Source organism: Balaenoptera ricei, chromosome 3, assembly GCF_028023285.1.
Source record: "Balaenoptera ricei isolate mBalRic1 chromosome 3, mBalRic1.hap2, whole genome shotgun sequence".
Taxonomy (NCBI): domain Eukaryota; kingdom Metazoa; phylum Chordata; class Mammalia; order Artiodactyla; family Balaenopteridae; genus Balaenoptera; species Balaenoptera ricei.
The window spans coordinates 111,066,343-111,082,391 of NC_082641.1; the positions used below are offsets into that span (position 1 = coordinate 111,066,343).

Consider the following 16,049-nt stretch of genomic DNA (forward strand, 5'->3'; position numbering starts at 1 on the left):
TCAAAATAAGGGAACAAATCAAAAGCTTAAAGTCTCACCCTGACCACAGCCAGTTTCACCCTGCCCACATAAAATACCAGCATGCCAAGGGCAACAAGTAACTAAGAGAGTCATGGAGCCTTCTAAGGCCACAATGAAAATTTTAATTTCCTTTCTTCTTTGATTGAGACTCATTTGCATTCAATGGCTAATGTGAGCTGTAGTCTGCCACAGGATATGACTTGTGGGTTATAGTTTGTGTATGAGGCCAGAATGGTAAAAGGAAAGGCAGTCGGAAGAAAGATTTAGAGCAGGCCATAGAAGGGACATATGCAGGCTCCAGGCAGGTCTGCCACGGACGGAAATACCCAACAGTAAGCCCTGGAGTTTACCAAGGGAGTGAGAGAACATGAATCAAGGAGGACATACATAAGAAGAATGAGTGAAGAAACTTCAGGATTAAGTGAAAGTTGAGATGCTTGTCGCTTAAGCACATTCACTTAGGAAACTTAGTTACAGCCCATACCTACTTCATGGGACGTGTCTCTTATCTGTGCATGGAATGTGTGACACTGAGAGCAAAGGCTGATCCCCTCCCTCCCTGCTATCAGCTACTTCCACCTTTTACCTATGAATATATTCTATCTCTAACTGGTATTTGTAGGTAATAAATACTTATTGAATAAACGAATGAAAGAAAAAAACATTTTGCTCAGATCTATGGCTGAACGTCTTTCATTGAAACATTCTTGGGCAAGTTAGAAATGCCGGCCTCTGATAAAAATGCCCCAGGGGCTCTCATGTTGCTATTAGCCAGTGCCCTGTCCAGGTTTCCCACCCTCGTCTGCATGTCATCTTGGTCAGCTTCTCGGGGTGCCCAAATCATCTGAGAAGGGGGAATTTCAGGGCAGAGTGCAAGGTACAGCTTTCTCATGGCCTGGCCTCCCAGCATACAAGGTTAGCCTCGCAGTTCCTACCACCTTCCACTGAGGGCAAGGCAAGCACTTTTCTCTAGTCTCGGAGCCAATTTCCTGGTTCAAGTCATCAGTTCAATTGGAGCTCCATTCCCAGGTGGAGTACTAAAACCTCCTAGTTAGCTGTCTTTGCCCCGAGCACTCAGACATTCTCTCCTCAGCTCTCTAGTGTTTCTCTTCTAATCCATCCTTCGTGTCAACTTCTTCCTAGTTCAACGTTCAGTCTCTAACACCGTGTCAGCTGCTAGGGAGGAATGCTGTGCCTGGTAGCTCACCATTCACTCTCCTCCACTACAGCCCTCAACATGCTGCACTGTCATTCTCCACTTTCATGGTCATGAGCTTTGCAAGGACCTTCTACTCAGCACAGCATGGGTCCACAGTAAGTACAGAAGACACCTGGTGACTGAGTGGCATAACTCATGATGGAGTAGAAATCAAGGCAAACATAATATTTCTGTAATGACTCTGGTAGGTTGGGTTAGGCAATATCCTCTTGTGAAGATTGGTATCAACTCTGAGAAATATTTTATTCAGTTGTAAAGTCCCAGTTAAATTCCTTTGTAAAACTGGAGAAATAAAGTCTTTGATTAAAAACTAAAATTTCCCCAGCCCTCTCAAAAGGGGTAGGGGAGGGGAGCAGGTGTAGAAGAATGTCTGATCTGTCATATTCTTTAGTCAGAGCCATAAACGTGTTTGGGTAAGACAAAGTGATGTTCTGATAACGTTGATAAAAGTAACTTGAAGACTGGGTCACAGGAAGCCCAAGATAAATGCTGAGAGGAAACAGGTTCTTTTTGAAGTAGCCTCTTCATAATCATTTTCCCACACATTTGTTCAACTTCTGAAGGAGGACTGAATACTTCATTTGCTTTGCAAATGAAAAAGCTTAAGAATGAGACATTCAGATAATGTTATAACATGTGCTTAGAAGGCTCCTCCAAGCTTGCTTTAAGTTTAGGCTGCAGCTTCAGAATCGTGTGAACAGTTCCTGCAGGCACATACTAACCGTGGTACCTTAGGCTGGTACTTGGGGTTTTTATTTTGTGGTTTTTTGTACTTGGTTTTAAAAAGAGATTCTTGAGGGTCTTCATAAGAAGGCGGGATGGACAACGACCTCTCAGCAGCATCCTGACAAACAGGCAGTAATAGGTTCCCTGAGGGTGCACCTTAGTGGTGTCGCTTGGTGATAGTACAGCTCCAGAACTCAACTGGGGAGGAGGGGCAGCGGGTGGGAAGGTGCACTATTGCTTATCTTGCTTACACTATGGCAGGCCTCTAATTTTATTTCCATATTCTACAAACATGTGTAGGAGTTTTACACCAGCTAGCAGTTGGGAAGAGGAAGAGAGCAAGACCTGAAATGGCCAGAAGCGTCTCCTCTCTACACAAAAAGCACACTGAAATCCTTTGAAACTTGCTGACAGATCAAAACTTCTCAATGTCCTCTGTGAACTTCTTGAGGCTGCCTAGCACAGTGCCTGGTAATCAATAAATGTTTGTCCAAAGAACACATGATTAACAATAATCCAAGCAATGTTATTGTTTTGGAGATATTTTAAGCTCATTAAAAGTTTTTGAAAGAGATCATGATATCGTTACCAATAAGAAACGTCTCCTTTTACCTTTTAGTGAGATACATTTTCCATACAGACTTCTTTAGGTTTCTGTTCTCAAACACCTAATGACAAGGATAACAAAACTTGGATTAAAATATTTTTGGTGAAAATAAATTTTATCAATGAGAACGGGCATTTTAAAAAACATCTCTCCCAGGTTTCTGTATCATGATGATTTCTGTTTAAAGATCCACAACATTAAGAGTTTCTGGTGTGAAATTACACAGGTCTCTCTTAACCTCATGAAACTGAGAGCCAAGCACAAAGAACCTGTCTATTAAGATCAGGATGGACATAAACACAAAAATAGCTCAGTAAAGAAGCAGACCACTATTACAGGCACTAGGTAAAGATTTTTATTTCTTATTTAACCATGCTGTATGTATACATACAATATCAATATATACAACTTGAACAAATACAATATATACATAAAATACACTGAAAGTTGGCTTTTGAAATTAATACGACAAACTCATCATATGATTTGTAATTTTGGCCAGTATACAGTATTGTAGTAATGTTATTGAAGTTATTAATGATTTAAATTAGACTACAGTATAAGTTCAAAGGCACTAGGAAGATCTATGTTTTCTTCTAGCATTTTAGATCAAAGAATAACTAAAAAGGAAAACAAATGCATACATTAAGAAACTGGGCAGACACTGGCATACTTAAATGTAAACTCTACCCGTTCTTTAATTCACAGCCCTGTAGGAAAGGGAGGGACTTTCCTTAAGATAAGAGTTAAGGGAAAAAATATTTTTAAAAGACTAGAAAGAAACAAAACAAAACAACCTAAACCTATAATCATAATTTTAAAAACATGTTACAGTTGAAGTAGCACCACCCTCTCCCCCAAAGTAACCTTAAATTTCTTGCAGCAAAAAAAAGTTCCCTTTTCCCAGAAAGTAGATGCCACAGCATGTCAAATGGATTCTACTTGTGGGACGAACACATAGATGTAGAACCCCCACCTTGATTACTCTTATACTTCACAAGAATCTAGACAAAAATGGGGAATACTATTATATTTTAATATCCTTATTACTACATGTAATTGCAAGGTTTACTAAAGAACATACCACAAACAACATTCTACCAAGGCTCCTTTTAATAAATATTACTTTTTTAAATTAAAGAGAAAAATAGCCATTCAATAACCTACTTATATGTGACACTCATTTTAAATCTGCTTCTTATATCAAATAATGAGCAAGTTTGTTCATCTATAGACTTTCATGAAGTGAACACCGAAGTTACAAAATATTTCATTTGTGGACAATGACACAAAGTAACTGTGAAGAAACCATAGAAATACTATGATTAGAGCTAAGTGAAGAGCTCTATAGTCAGGTTCCCATGTTTTCACATGGATACTCAGGCCTGGCTCCAATATCTAATCTTGGTATTAAATAAGATGAATATTTAATGCCCATCTGGTATAATCAGTTCTAATGTAAATGCTTTAAAAAAAAAAAAACTGCTAAAGTAGCCTGTTTTTAAAATCCCTCAATGTTTTGACTTTTTATAGATTTCGTTTTGTTACTGCTGTGGTGTGGAAAAGAAAAAAACCCTAACATACTGGCTTAAATTTTCTATAATGTTTTAAAGCTTAATTCTAAAGTTATTCCTTTTCTATTGACTGGATGGTTAAAGGGTAGACACGCGCATTTTTAAAAAGAAGAAGTAGTCATATTTTTTTCCTACTGGTAAAATTAAGATTTCTCTAGAGTTATTATTAACAGAGTTAAATATGTATCTACAATTGCCAAGATATTCTGCTTACACAAAGCTTTTACAAGACATAAATTCACCTCAAGTCTTCATGGTACCTAAACAATGCCCCACAAAGTTATAAATGTCTAACTATCTTACACGTTACAAAGAAAATGCTGCCAGTTAACTGCAATTCTTATTACCTAGAAAATATTCACCATACACAGGATATTTAGTACATCACCTTTGGAATGTACTTTAAATTTATGGACACATTTTTACCACCACCTCACAAATAACCCTACATTCACTCACTCCCATTCTATATACATCTTTGTAATTATAAACCAAAATTTAACCAAACTTACTAAAATAATGTTAACTTAATAAATACTCATTTATGAAGTCTTAAAACTTGTAGCCAATGTGTTTCAGGGCTGATTACATAATTTTAAAACTCATAAAAGACATATATATATATATATAGTGGTTTTGTAGTAGCATAACTTTAAAAAAATAAAAATTTTGTAAGCAGTCAACAAAAGAACAAACAATTCTATGACTTTCTTTTTTTTTTTTTTTTACTATTAAATAAAAATAATTTTTATTTTAGAGGTACGGTCTAACTGGATTTGTCAATGGAAGACATTCAGGGAAGAATATTTTCTTTATAAAATAAGAAGAAAGACAAAACAAAGTGTTTTAAAGGCAAAGAATTAAAAGATATTTTTCTTGCTTTGTCTGTATTTTCTAGAAAATGGAGACCTTTCTCAGTTGGGAGAAACAGAGCAATTTTCATCAAAATTTAGAACTCAGACACAGGAAAGCATCAGTTAATCATGTTTCAAAGTGAATTTAAAAAAATAATACCCATAGAGGCAAATATTAGTGACCAGTATTTAGCTTCTTAATTTTCTGCAGCTGTGACTCCTTTATATGTAGGTACAGATTCAATGTTTCAAGAAACATGAAACCAAAACAAACAAACAAAAAATTTGACTTGAAGTCAAAGTGGCAAAAAAAAATCAAGAGAGGTCCAGATGAAACATATCTTCAACTTTTGTTTTTTAAACATGTATACTTCTAAAGATTGACTATCGAATTATAAAATTTTCTATAGATCAATAAGATCACCCATCTCATATTTTAAATGCAATGAATGTTAGTATAAAAATTAGAACATAATTTAAAAGGCCAGGTGGGTGTTAGGATAGAATCATTTCTTAGATTTGCAGCCCATACATTCATATATAACAGGAAAACATAGGACAATTAGACCTGCAACTTTCTATGTGCAAAACAGGACTTACATTTTTTTTTCTATTTTGAATATCCGGTTATCTAAATATACAGTAGTTGAGTAAATCACTAGCAGATTTATGTATACATTTAAACTGCAACTCTCTATAGTATAAGCTGCTCTCTCAACTTCCCTGCACAGTATAAGTTGAAAACTAATATGACAATTTGAACAATTACCAGTTGTACAATTTTAATGTTATATTAACTTAATATATATAGACTAAAAGTTATTAGGCAAATTATTAGTTCCAGTCTTAATGCATGATCTACAGCTTCCATTATTTGAAATAACACAAAAGTCTTCAGTGTTTTAATTAAAGGTTTTGTCCAGGCATGAGGATATCACTAATTTTTATTTTGACTTTACGTCTGTAACATTTACTGAAGTAAAGAGTCAATTACAGTTTCAGGCTTTGCAGAACGCTTTCTGTTTGGAGAAGAGAAAAAGAAAACATGAATGCTTTCCTAAAAGACTGAAATGCAAACACTTTACATAATGTAGTAGACAATACCAGGCAGCCATAGAGTCTAGAAACAGGCCAAGGTTTGACATGCTTGACCATGAGATCAATTAATGTCTGCCTTTTCAGGCTAGGGAAAGGTCACCTAGAGTGAGCACAAGAGCATGGCCCTCCACTCCACCACCCACAGTGATGAAGGAGTGAGTGAACGATAAACTGGACTAGACAATGTGGACAGGCCAAGCGGTCTGCATGCTTGCCAGATTTGAACCCCCTGATTATCTCTTCTGGGGTATGCTAAAGATGCCGGCTTATTCAGTGAAAATCAGAGTCACAAATCATCTGAAGCAACAACTCACAGATGACTGTGTAGGAAATGATGGAAATGTTCCATTAATCCATCATGTTTATTGCAGTTTTACTTATTAGCACACTGAAATATGTGCTTCTAATGAGGAATATCACATTGAACATTGTCAAGCAATGTAATGTAGTATCAATAAACCATTTATCGTGTATATTTGTCTATAATTATGGCCATTTACTGTTTTCATAATACAGCAGGCTAATTCTGGTACACAGAGATGCTGGGTTTGGCTCGTCGAATGTTAGCTCACATTTTCTTTTTTTTTTTTTTTTTTTTTTTTTTAGATTAAACCGAATAAGTATATATTTTAAAATAAGCATTCTGAAAACTGTATCCAAATACCTTATCAAATTATTTGCTTGTTTGTTTTAGGTCCACATAGCTTTTAAAAAGTGACTAAAGACGGAGATCTCATGTAAATAATCCTGATTTCTGGCTTCTCCTCTGAAACAAGAAGATCCAGAAACCACGGGCCCTCTTTCCCCAAACTAACTAGAAGCAGGGTAAGAGGCCACTCACTCCAGACAGAACACGCTCCGTTTTGCCCCAGCTCACACCACAGCCTATTTTTCTCCCACACTGAGGGCAACTGTTTTACCATTTATCATCATACTTGCACTGTTACTTTTCTTACTAACTGCAGAGTTAAGAGGAAAATACCTCCATTAAAAGTGGAAAAGTCAAAGACAGAGAGGAATTGGTGTTTCTTTGAATTGATTTGCTTCATTCATTAATATTACATGCATGGCTTCTGCGGGCATATGAAATGCTTTTAATGTCTGACATCTAAATGCTGAAGAATGTAAAAATTTGTACACTTTTAATATGCTACTGATTCCTCCTCCCCAAATTTATAAAACTTAGGTTATGTCTATGAGATTATGTAACACAAAAATATTAAAACTTAGACTTCACCCTACATGTAACTCAAAAGTCTAGGTACTCAAAGTAGGGAAAAATATAAGCTTATTATTTCCTATCATTTCAGGAGCCCCAAAGTCTGTTAGTCAGTTTAAATAAGCTGAACAGTACTTAATGTAGGGAAGGGAGAGAAGAAATAAGCTCCAGCCCAGGGCTTTCACATCCTCATTTCTCTGGGCTATGTTACAATACATATAGACTACTCAATAGTCAAAGGAGAGGGAAAGACAGAGAAGTTTTATTTAACTGGTGACTGAGGAAATCAAGGTTCTTGGGGCAGTATTCATGACAGAAAAATGAATCAGCTGAATACAATACCTTGGGAGTCTAATGAGGCAAATTAATTAGCATCTCACTAGAATAATTAGTGTAAGGATTAAGGAATTAAAATAGTAATGACTTATTATACATTTGGAAAGAACAAAGTAAATTAACAATAAATTCTACTACTCAGGAGGGCTAAAGAGTTGGAAGACCTTAATTCTTTAGCCAGATTTTATTTACTCAAATCGTAACTACATAGGACTTCAATATTTAGTTAAATATATCAGACAAAATACTTATCATGTTAACTAAATTTCCTTTAAATGTACTTAATTTGAAAATCTCATTGCCTTTGGCTCATGGGACTCAAAGACAGTTCTTACCTTCTCCCTGTCTTTGGCCTTGCTTTCCCCTTTGAAGTACGTGGCCTCTCTAATTTCATCAAGGACTGCCGTAGGCTCTCCTCGGTATAGGCAAGATATACATGGGAAAGGTCCACTTCAAAGGGCTATATGTAAAGGAAATAAACACAAGACATTCTTACAGAAGAATTCAAACCAGATTTGGGGGAAGATTTAAAATACTAAATAAACTCTTAGGAAAAAAAGCCAAAGACAAAACCAAATAAATATCTAAAGATATCTTTTTCTAATGCCATTTATCTCAAATGTATTCACCAAGTGTTGGTGAAGAAGCCCTGACACACTATAAATTCCTTAGTAGTAAAGAAAAACTGTTGCTGTTTTCCCTAAAGCTGCTACTTCCTCTTGTTGATCTAAGACTAGGACCAGCTTTGAAAAGGACAGACTTATTCTAGTCTCTAACCAAATCCCCAAGGCCCAGAGAGATGGTGAAAAGTCTCCAAAGAGAACTACATGCCACTCCTGTCGTAGAAATGATAAGCCTGCCATCACGACTGAAGGTGAACAGAACTGTCCTAATAATCACCCCATCCTAGAGCCTCTATTCTCAAAATAGTAGCCTATTTTTCAGCTGAGCTGATTAATAGATATCATGATGATAACACAATTTAGTGACCCACATTCCTATAAAGAACCAACTGTAGTTTTTTTTTAAAAAAAAAAGCACTCTTACGTCTTTCTCCTTTTTATCAGGAACTGGAGTCTGCTTTCTCATGTTATTTCCTGTGTAGGCAACACATTTCTCAAAAAAGGAAAAAAGAAGGGGAGGAGAATTATCTTAATTAGCAATTAATACTATGAATGAGGCAAATTATTATGAGATATACTGATGGTACACTCATAAAACATGATTTGAATGCTGGAACAGAAAGGGACCCCAGAGGTCATTCAGTCCTATACACCAAACTACACCATCTCTACTATGTATAACACACAGAATATTCTGTGTGTTATAACATAATTATTAAAACATCTTATCCACCCCAGTGGCTTCTCATTTGATTCATCCTCTGGACCACCTTTCTCCGCATTGTAGCCAGTAAAACTCCAGTCTACAGGAAGTATTCCGTAAGTATTTCATGAAAGGATGAAGGTTAATACTCACTAGTTGCCATTCCCCTATGTCTTCATTCCAATGGACATAGTTTTCAATCATTTCCTTTTAAAAGAGTCAGAGATGATCTACTTTTAATATTTAATAACATTTAAAATACTGAAAAATATTCATGGAACTAAAATCTTAATATAGTAAGTGAAAAAATTTAAGTCTCAAAACATTATATACTGCATAATGCCCCTTTTATATATTTTAAAATATATACTTTCAAGGAATACATGTAGATACAATTAAACTATATAAAAATAAAAAGCAAAGAAATAAAGAACATGGCATTCAGGATGGTGGTTACCTTGAGTTTGAAGAGGTAAAGGGATAGAAGAGGCGAGAGGGAAACCATTTGGTTAGAAACAGGTCACTACCATGGTCCTAGCTTTTGTTTTGGGTGACAAGTTCACTACAAAATAACTAACTAACTAAACAAAAGTAGGCCATCCAAGGACCATCAAGGACAGTATATTGTGAACCAAATATTAATTCTGTGCAGCTGAGGTCCAAAGGAAAAAAAATACTAAGGCTTATATTCAGACAAAATTCTTAAAGCTGTATATAGATTCAAAATAAATTTTAAAAAATCAATGTTAGAAATTAAAGATGATACAAATAGATGGAGAGGTATACCATGTTCTTGCATTGGAAGAATCAACATTGTGAAAATGACTCTACTACCCAAAGCAATCTACAGATTCAAGGCAATCCCTATCAAACTACCACTGGCATGTTTCACAGAACTAGAACAAAAAATTTCACAACTTGTGTGGAAACACAAAAGACCCCGAATAGCCAAAGCAATCTTGAGAAAGAAAAATGGAGCTGGAGGAATCAGGCTCCCTGACTTCAGACTATACTACAAAGCTACAGTAATCAAGACAGTATGCTACTGGCACAAAAACAGAAATATAGATCAGTGGAACAGGATAGAAAGCCCAGAGATAAACCCACGCACATATGGTCATCTTATCTTTGATAAAGGAGGCAAGAATAGACAGTGGAGAAAAGACAGCCTCTTCAATAAGTGGTGATGGGAAAACTGGACAGCTACATGTAAAAGAACGAAATTAGAATACTCCCTAACACCATACACAAAAATAAACTCAAAATGGATTAAAGACCTAAATGTAAGGCCAGACACCATCAAACTCTTAGAGGAAAACATAGGCAGAACACTCTATGACATAAATCACAGCAAGATCCTTTTTGACCCACCTCCTAGAGAAATGGAAATAAAAACAAGTAAAAAAAAATAAACAAATGGGACCTAATGAAACTTCAAAGCTTTTGCACAGCAAAGGAAACCATAAACAAGACGAAAAGACAACCCTCAGAAAGGGGGAAAATATTTGTAAATGAAGCAACTGACAAAGGATTAATCTCCAAAACATACAAGCAACTCATGCAGCTCAATATCAAAAAAACAAACAACCCAATCCAAAAATGGGCAGAAGACCTAAATAGACATTTCTCCAAAGAAGATATACAGATTGCCAACAAACACATGAAAGAATGCTCAACATCATTAATCATTAGAGAAATGCAAATCAAAACTACAATGAGATATCATCTCACATCGGTCAGAATGGCCATCATCAAAAAATCTACAAACAATAAATGCTGGAGAGGGTGTGGAGAAAAGGGAACTCTCTTGCACTGTTGGTGGGAATGTAAATTGATACAGCCACTATGGAGAACAGTATGGAAGTTCCTTAAAAAACTAAAAATAGAACTACCATACGACCCAGCAATCCCACTACTGGGCATATACCCTGAGAGAACCATAATTCAAAAAGAGTCATGTACCAAAATGTTCAGTGCAGCTCTATTTACAATGGCCAGGACATGGAAGCAACCTAAGTGTCCATCAACAGATGAATGGATAAAGAAGATGTGGCACATATATACAATGGAATATTACTCAGCCATAAAAAGGAACGAAATTGAGTTATCTGTAGTGAGGTGGATGGACCTAGAGGCTGTCATACAGAGTGAAGTAAGTCAGAAAGAGAAAAACAAATACCGTATGCTAACACATATATACGGAATCGAAAAAAAAAATGGTCAGAAAAACCTAGGGGCAAGACAGGAATAAAGATGCAGACCTACTAGAGAATGGACTTGAGGATATGGGGAGGGGGAAGGGTAAGCTGGGACAAAGTGAGAGAGTGGCATGGACATATATACACTACCAAACGTAAAATAGATAGCTAGTGGGAAGCAGCCGCATAGCAGTGGGAGATCAGCTCGGTGCTTTGTGACCACCTAGAGGGGTGGGATAGGGAGGGTGGGAGGGAGGGAGATGCAAGAGGGAAGAGATATGGGGACATATGTATATGTATAAATGATTCACTTTGTTATAAAGCAGAAACTAACAAACCATTGTAAAGCAATTATACTCTAATAAAGATGTTAAAAAAAATCAATGTTAAAGTTTACTAAAATATACTGGAAAGACAGAAATTTGGGGAAAAGAATAATAGAGGCTGAGATTTTTAAATTATAGTAGTATTTAGAGTTAGCATTTTTCTAGAGATGGATGGTAGTGATCACTGCACAACACTGTGAATGTACTTAATGTCAATGAACTGTACTCTTAAAAATAGTTCACTGCAGCACTATTTACAATAGCCAGGACATGGAAGCAACCTAAATGTCCATCAAGAGATGAATGGTTAAAGAAGATGTGGCACATATATACAGTGGAATATTACTCAGCCATAAAAAGGAACGAAATTGAGTAATTTGTAGTGAGGTGGATGGACCCAGACTCTGTCATACAGAGTGAAGTAAGTCAGAAAGAGAAAAACAAATACCATATGCTAACGCACATATATGGAATCTAAAAACACGGTACTGATGAACCTAGTGGCAGGGCAGGAATAAAGACGCAGATGTAAAGAACAGACTTGAGGACACAGTGGGGGAAGGGGAAGCTGGGACCAAGTGAGAGAGTGGCATGGACATATATACACTACCAAATGTAAAATTGATAGCTAGTGGGAAGCTGCTGCATAGCACAGGGAGATCAGCTCAATACTTTGTGACCACCTAGAGGGGTGGGATAGGGAGGGTGGGAGGAAGATGCAAGAGGGAGGGGATATGGGGATATATGTATACTTATAGCTGATTCACTTTGTTGTACAGCAGAAACTAACACACCATTGTAAAGCAATTATACTCCAGTAAAGATGTAAAAAAAAAAATAGTTAAAATGGTAAATTTTATGTATGTTTTACCATTCCCCCACCCACACACACACAGAATTAGCATTCATAAACAAGGAGAAAAGGTTAGCACAGGAGTTTTGTTTATTCTAATTATAGGATAAAGAATGTTGAAAGAATAAACAGGACCTATACCTTTACATGAATTACATGAATTTGGCCTTCCTCCCAGGACTAAGAAATTCTTATTCAGATACTTAGTTACTCAAACAGAGAATTATGTATTAAGAACAGTTAACAGCTGAAGTGAAATGTGATGGCCATTAGTTCAAGAAAATTTTATCATCAGCAACTGAAATGTAAATATTTACCATTAATTAAATTAGAAATTATATTTCTTTAGTCCTTAACCCCAGCCAAGTGACCTAATACCTAGGAGAGAAAACTTCCCACTTACCTGATAATCCTGAGGTATAAAGTTATCAATAATAAGCATCTGAAGTCGAAGCTCCCGGCTAAGTTGTCGAATGTTCTCCAAGAGGCCTTCAATTTCCCTCTGATGTTCCTGTTGGAGATCGGCCATCTAACAGAAAATCAATGAAAATACTAAGGACAAACAAGATTTTAAATACAAAACAATTCCATCTGACATAGGGCAGTGGTCTAGGAAACCTTGTAAGAGCTTATCCAGTTCTTTCACAAAAACAATGGACAGAATAACACTATCTATCATTGTCTACTCCATGTTATTAGTTAAGGTTGGAAATAGACAATTGAGCTTAACAGCTGAAATTAAAAATTGCAAATAGGGCTTCCCTGGTGGTGCAGTGGTTGAGAATCCGCCTGGCAATGCAGGGGACACGGGTTCGAGCCCTGGTCTGGGAAGATCCCACATGCCACGGAGCAACTGGGCCCGTGAGCCACAACTACTGAGCCTGCGCATCTGGAGCCTGTGCTCCACAATAAGAGAGGCAGCGATAGTAAGAGGCCCACGCACCGCGATGAAGAGTGGCCCCCGCTCGCCGCAACTAGAGAAAGCCCTCACACAGAAACGAAGACCCAACACAACCAAAAATAAATTTTAAAAAAATTGCAAATAAAGGCAAAAATTTTATTTCTTTAAAATTGTAAGCACACATTATGATTCCTTTAGGATTCTTAATCATACTTAATCAAAGAAATTCTTTTCTAAAAAATTCAAACTACAATAGGTAACTTCTAAAAGACCAACCTCTGACTTCGCAGCCATCAGCATAGTCCAAACTTTCTTTAATTTCTTGGTCTTTCCTTGTGCTTCTTCTTGCAAACTGGTATACTTTTCTTCAATATCCAAGCGTTCTTGCTATGACATAAAGTGATAAACTTCAGAATAATTTTCTTCATTAAATCACAAGTTTAATTATTTAACAAATGACATAAATGTTTAGCAACTATTATCATTCAAAGCAATCCACAGATATGCTTTAAAATTTTATTAAGGGACTTCCCTCGTGGCACAGTGGTTAAGAATCCACCTGCCAATGCAGGGGACATGGGTTCTATCCCTGGTCCGGGAAGATCCCACGTGCTGCGGACGAACTAAGCCCGTGCACCACAACTACTGAGCCTGCGTTCTAGAGCCCACAAGCCACAACTACTGAGCCCACGTGCCACAACTACTGAAGCCCACATGCCTAGAACCCATGCTCCACAACAAGAGAGGCCACCGCAATGTGAAGCCTGCACACCTGGGACTTCCCTGGTGGCGCAGTGGTTAAGAATCCACCTGCCAATGCAGGGGACATGGGTTCAAGCCCTGATCCGGGAAGATCCCACCTGCCACAGAGCAACTAAGCCCGCGTGCCACAACTACTGAGCCTGTGTGCCTAGAGCCCGTGCTCTGCAACAAGAGAAGCCACTGCAATGAGAAGCCTGTGCACTGCAACAAAGAGTATCCCCCGCTCTCCGCAACTAGAGAAAGCCCACGCGCAGCAACGAAGACCCAACGCAGCTAAAAATAAATAAATAAATTTATTTTTAAAAATTTTTATTAAGATTATAGATATTAAGCTTTTCACTAGAAAAGTTAAATACCTTAGGTGAAGCAACAAGCAAAAACAAAAATTTACATTACCTCTTTTTCCTCAAGTTCTCTGCGAAGTTGCTCTGCTCTTTTCCTCCTTTCTTCCAGTTCCATGTTGGATTCTTCAAGAAGTTTCTCTTGTTCCTCAGCTTTTGCCAACAAATCAACACCACCAACAATTACCTTCTTCTCCAGTGCAGATAGTTTCTCTAGCAAAGACTGATGCTCTTGTCTGTTAATTAAAATAAGAACACTCTGTATCCATCAATTATCTACTATTCTACTAAATTTCCCCAAATTTAACAAGGATTTGGATGTAAAATTTCAAAATAGGAATACAATTATGTAACACCTCTATCAAACTACACAACTGTGTAGTATTGCTTTTAATTACTATTCAATTTTCTTGCTTATACATCCTATGAGAAAAACCAGGAAATTTAAATCACAAATCCATCTCAATTCAGTAATACTCACTGAGCCTTAAGAAGATCTTTTTCCCGTTTCTCTAACTCAGCTCTAGCCTTGTTTCTTTCTTCTTCTTCCATGTCAAGCTTTGTTTCAAGTGCTTTTCTCTCCTCATCAATTTTTGCTTGCATTTCAACCATTTTATCTGGGGAAACTTTCTTTTTACCTATTTGAGTCATTTAATTCCAACAGTCACTTCAGAGTCAATACTTCAGACACATAAATTATCTTCAATATAAAAGATACATTCCTCATGAAGAGAAAATCAAATGTCAACATTTTAAGGAAATCAACTGAACAATATATTTTATTTCTATTTATTATGTCCCTAGAAGATCTTTTTAACTAACTGCTAAATTCAAACTGTTGTCCAACTGTGCAATGATAACTAAGAACAGAAGTAAGTGAAAAAGAAGCATAAGAGATTAGCAGGGAAAAAACAGAGAAAGATAAACAGGAAAACTAAATAAATTAAAAAAGCAAAGATCTTTGTTTGTCCCCAAATAACACATATCGTCAAAAAAGCAATATGATTATTTAGTTACTTTTTTCTGATAACCAGGTACAAAATCAAGTGGCTTCTCAAAACACCTCCCCACAAAATTTATTAAAATAAATGAATAAATAAAAGCCACAAAGGGACTTCCCTGGTGGTGCAGTGGTTAAGAATACGCCTGCCAATGCAGGGGACATGGGTTTGTGCCCTGGGCTGGGAAGATCCCACATGCCGCGGAGCAACTAAGCCCGCGTGCCACAACTACTGAGCCTGCGCTCTAGAGCCTGCGAGCCACAACTACTGAGACCGCATGCCACGACTACTGAAGCCCGCGCGCCTAGAGCCGGTGGTCCGTGACAAGAGAAGCCACCACAATGAGAAGCCCTCGCACCGCAATGAAGAGTAGCCCCTGCTCTCCGCAACTAGAGAAAGCCCACGTGCAGCAACGAAGACCCAACACAACCAAAAATAAATAAACAGAATTGATTCTTAAAAAAAAAAAGCCCTCACACCACAAAGAAGAATAGCCCCTGCTCGCCGCAACTAGAGAAAGCCTGCGCACAGGAACGAAGACACAATGCAGCCAAAAATAAATAAATAAATAAATAAATAAATTTATTAAAAAAATAAAAGCCCCATATAGGTATAAAATGTACAGATAAAAATATCAGGCAGAATTTATAAGTAGTTTTTAACATATATTTTCAGAGGTTTTCTAAA

The 16,049-nt window shown here is 36.9% G+C and overlaps 1 protein-coding gene across 6 annotated transcripts in view; it reads right to left on the bottom strand.

Moving 5' to 3' along the window:
* Positions 1 to 16,049, bottom strand: part of KIF3A (kinesin family member 3A) — a 102,460-nt gene that overhangs the window by 26,177 nt on the left and 60,234 nt on the right. For 4 of the 6 annotated variants that reach the window (XR_009502382.1, XR_009502381.1, XR_009502383.1 and 1 more), the window contains exons 10-17: positions 14,843 to 14,999; positions 14,417 to 14,597; positions 13,535 to 13,645; positions 12,761 to 12,886; positions 9,134 to 9,187; positions 8,702 to 8,770; positions 7,990 to 8,114; positions 2,579 to 2,634 (exon numbers count right to left, since the gene is read on the bottom strand). Coding sequence is in view for 3 of the 6 variants with exons in the window: in XM_059917048.1 (XP_059773031.1) it covers positions 2,613 to 2,634; positions 7,990 to 8,114; positions 8,702 to 8,770; positions 9,134 to 9,187; positions 12,761 to 12,886; positions 13,535 to 13,645; positions 14,417 to 14,597; positions 14,843 to 14,999 (845 nt within the window). In the remaining 3 variants the exon portion in view is untranslated. Of the gene's footprint in view, positions 1 to 2,578; positions 2,635 to 3,029; positions 6,021 to 7,989; positions 8,115 to 8,701; positions 8,771 to 9,133; positions 9,188 to 12,760; positions 12,887 to 13,534; positions 13,646 to 14,416; positions 14,598 to 14,842; positions 15,000 to 16,049 lie in introns of those variants that run through there. The other 2 variants (XM_059917047.1, XM_059917049.1) reach the window with 1 other exon arrangement.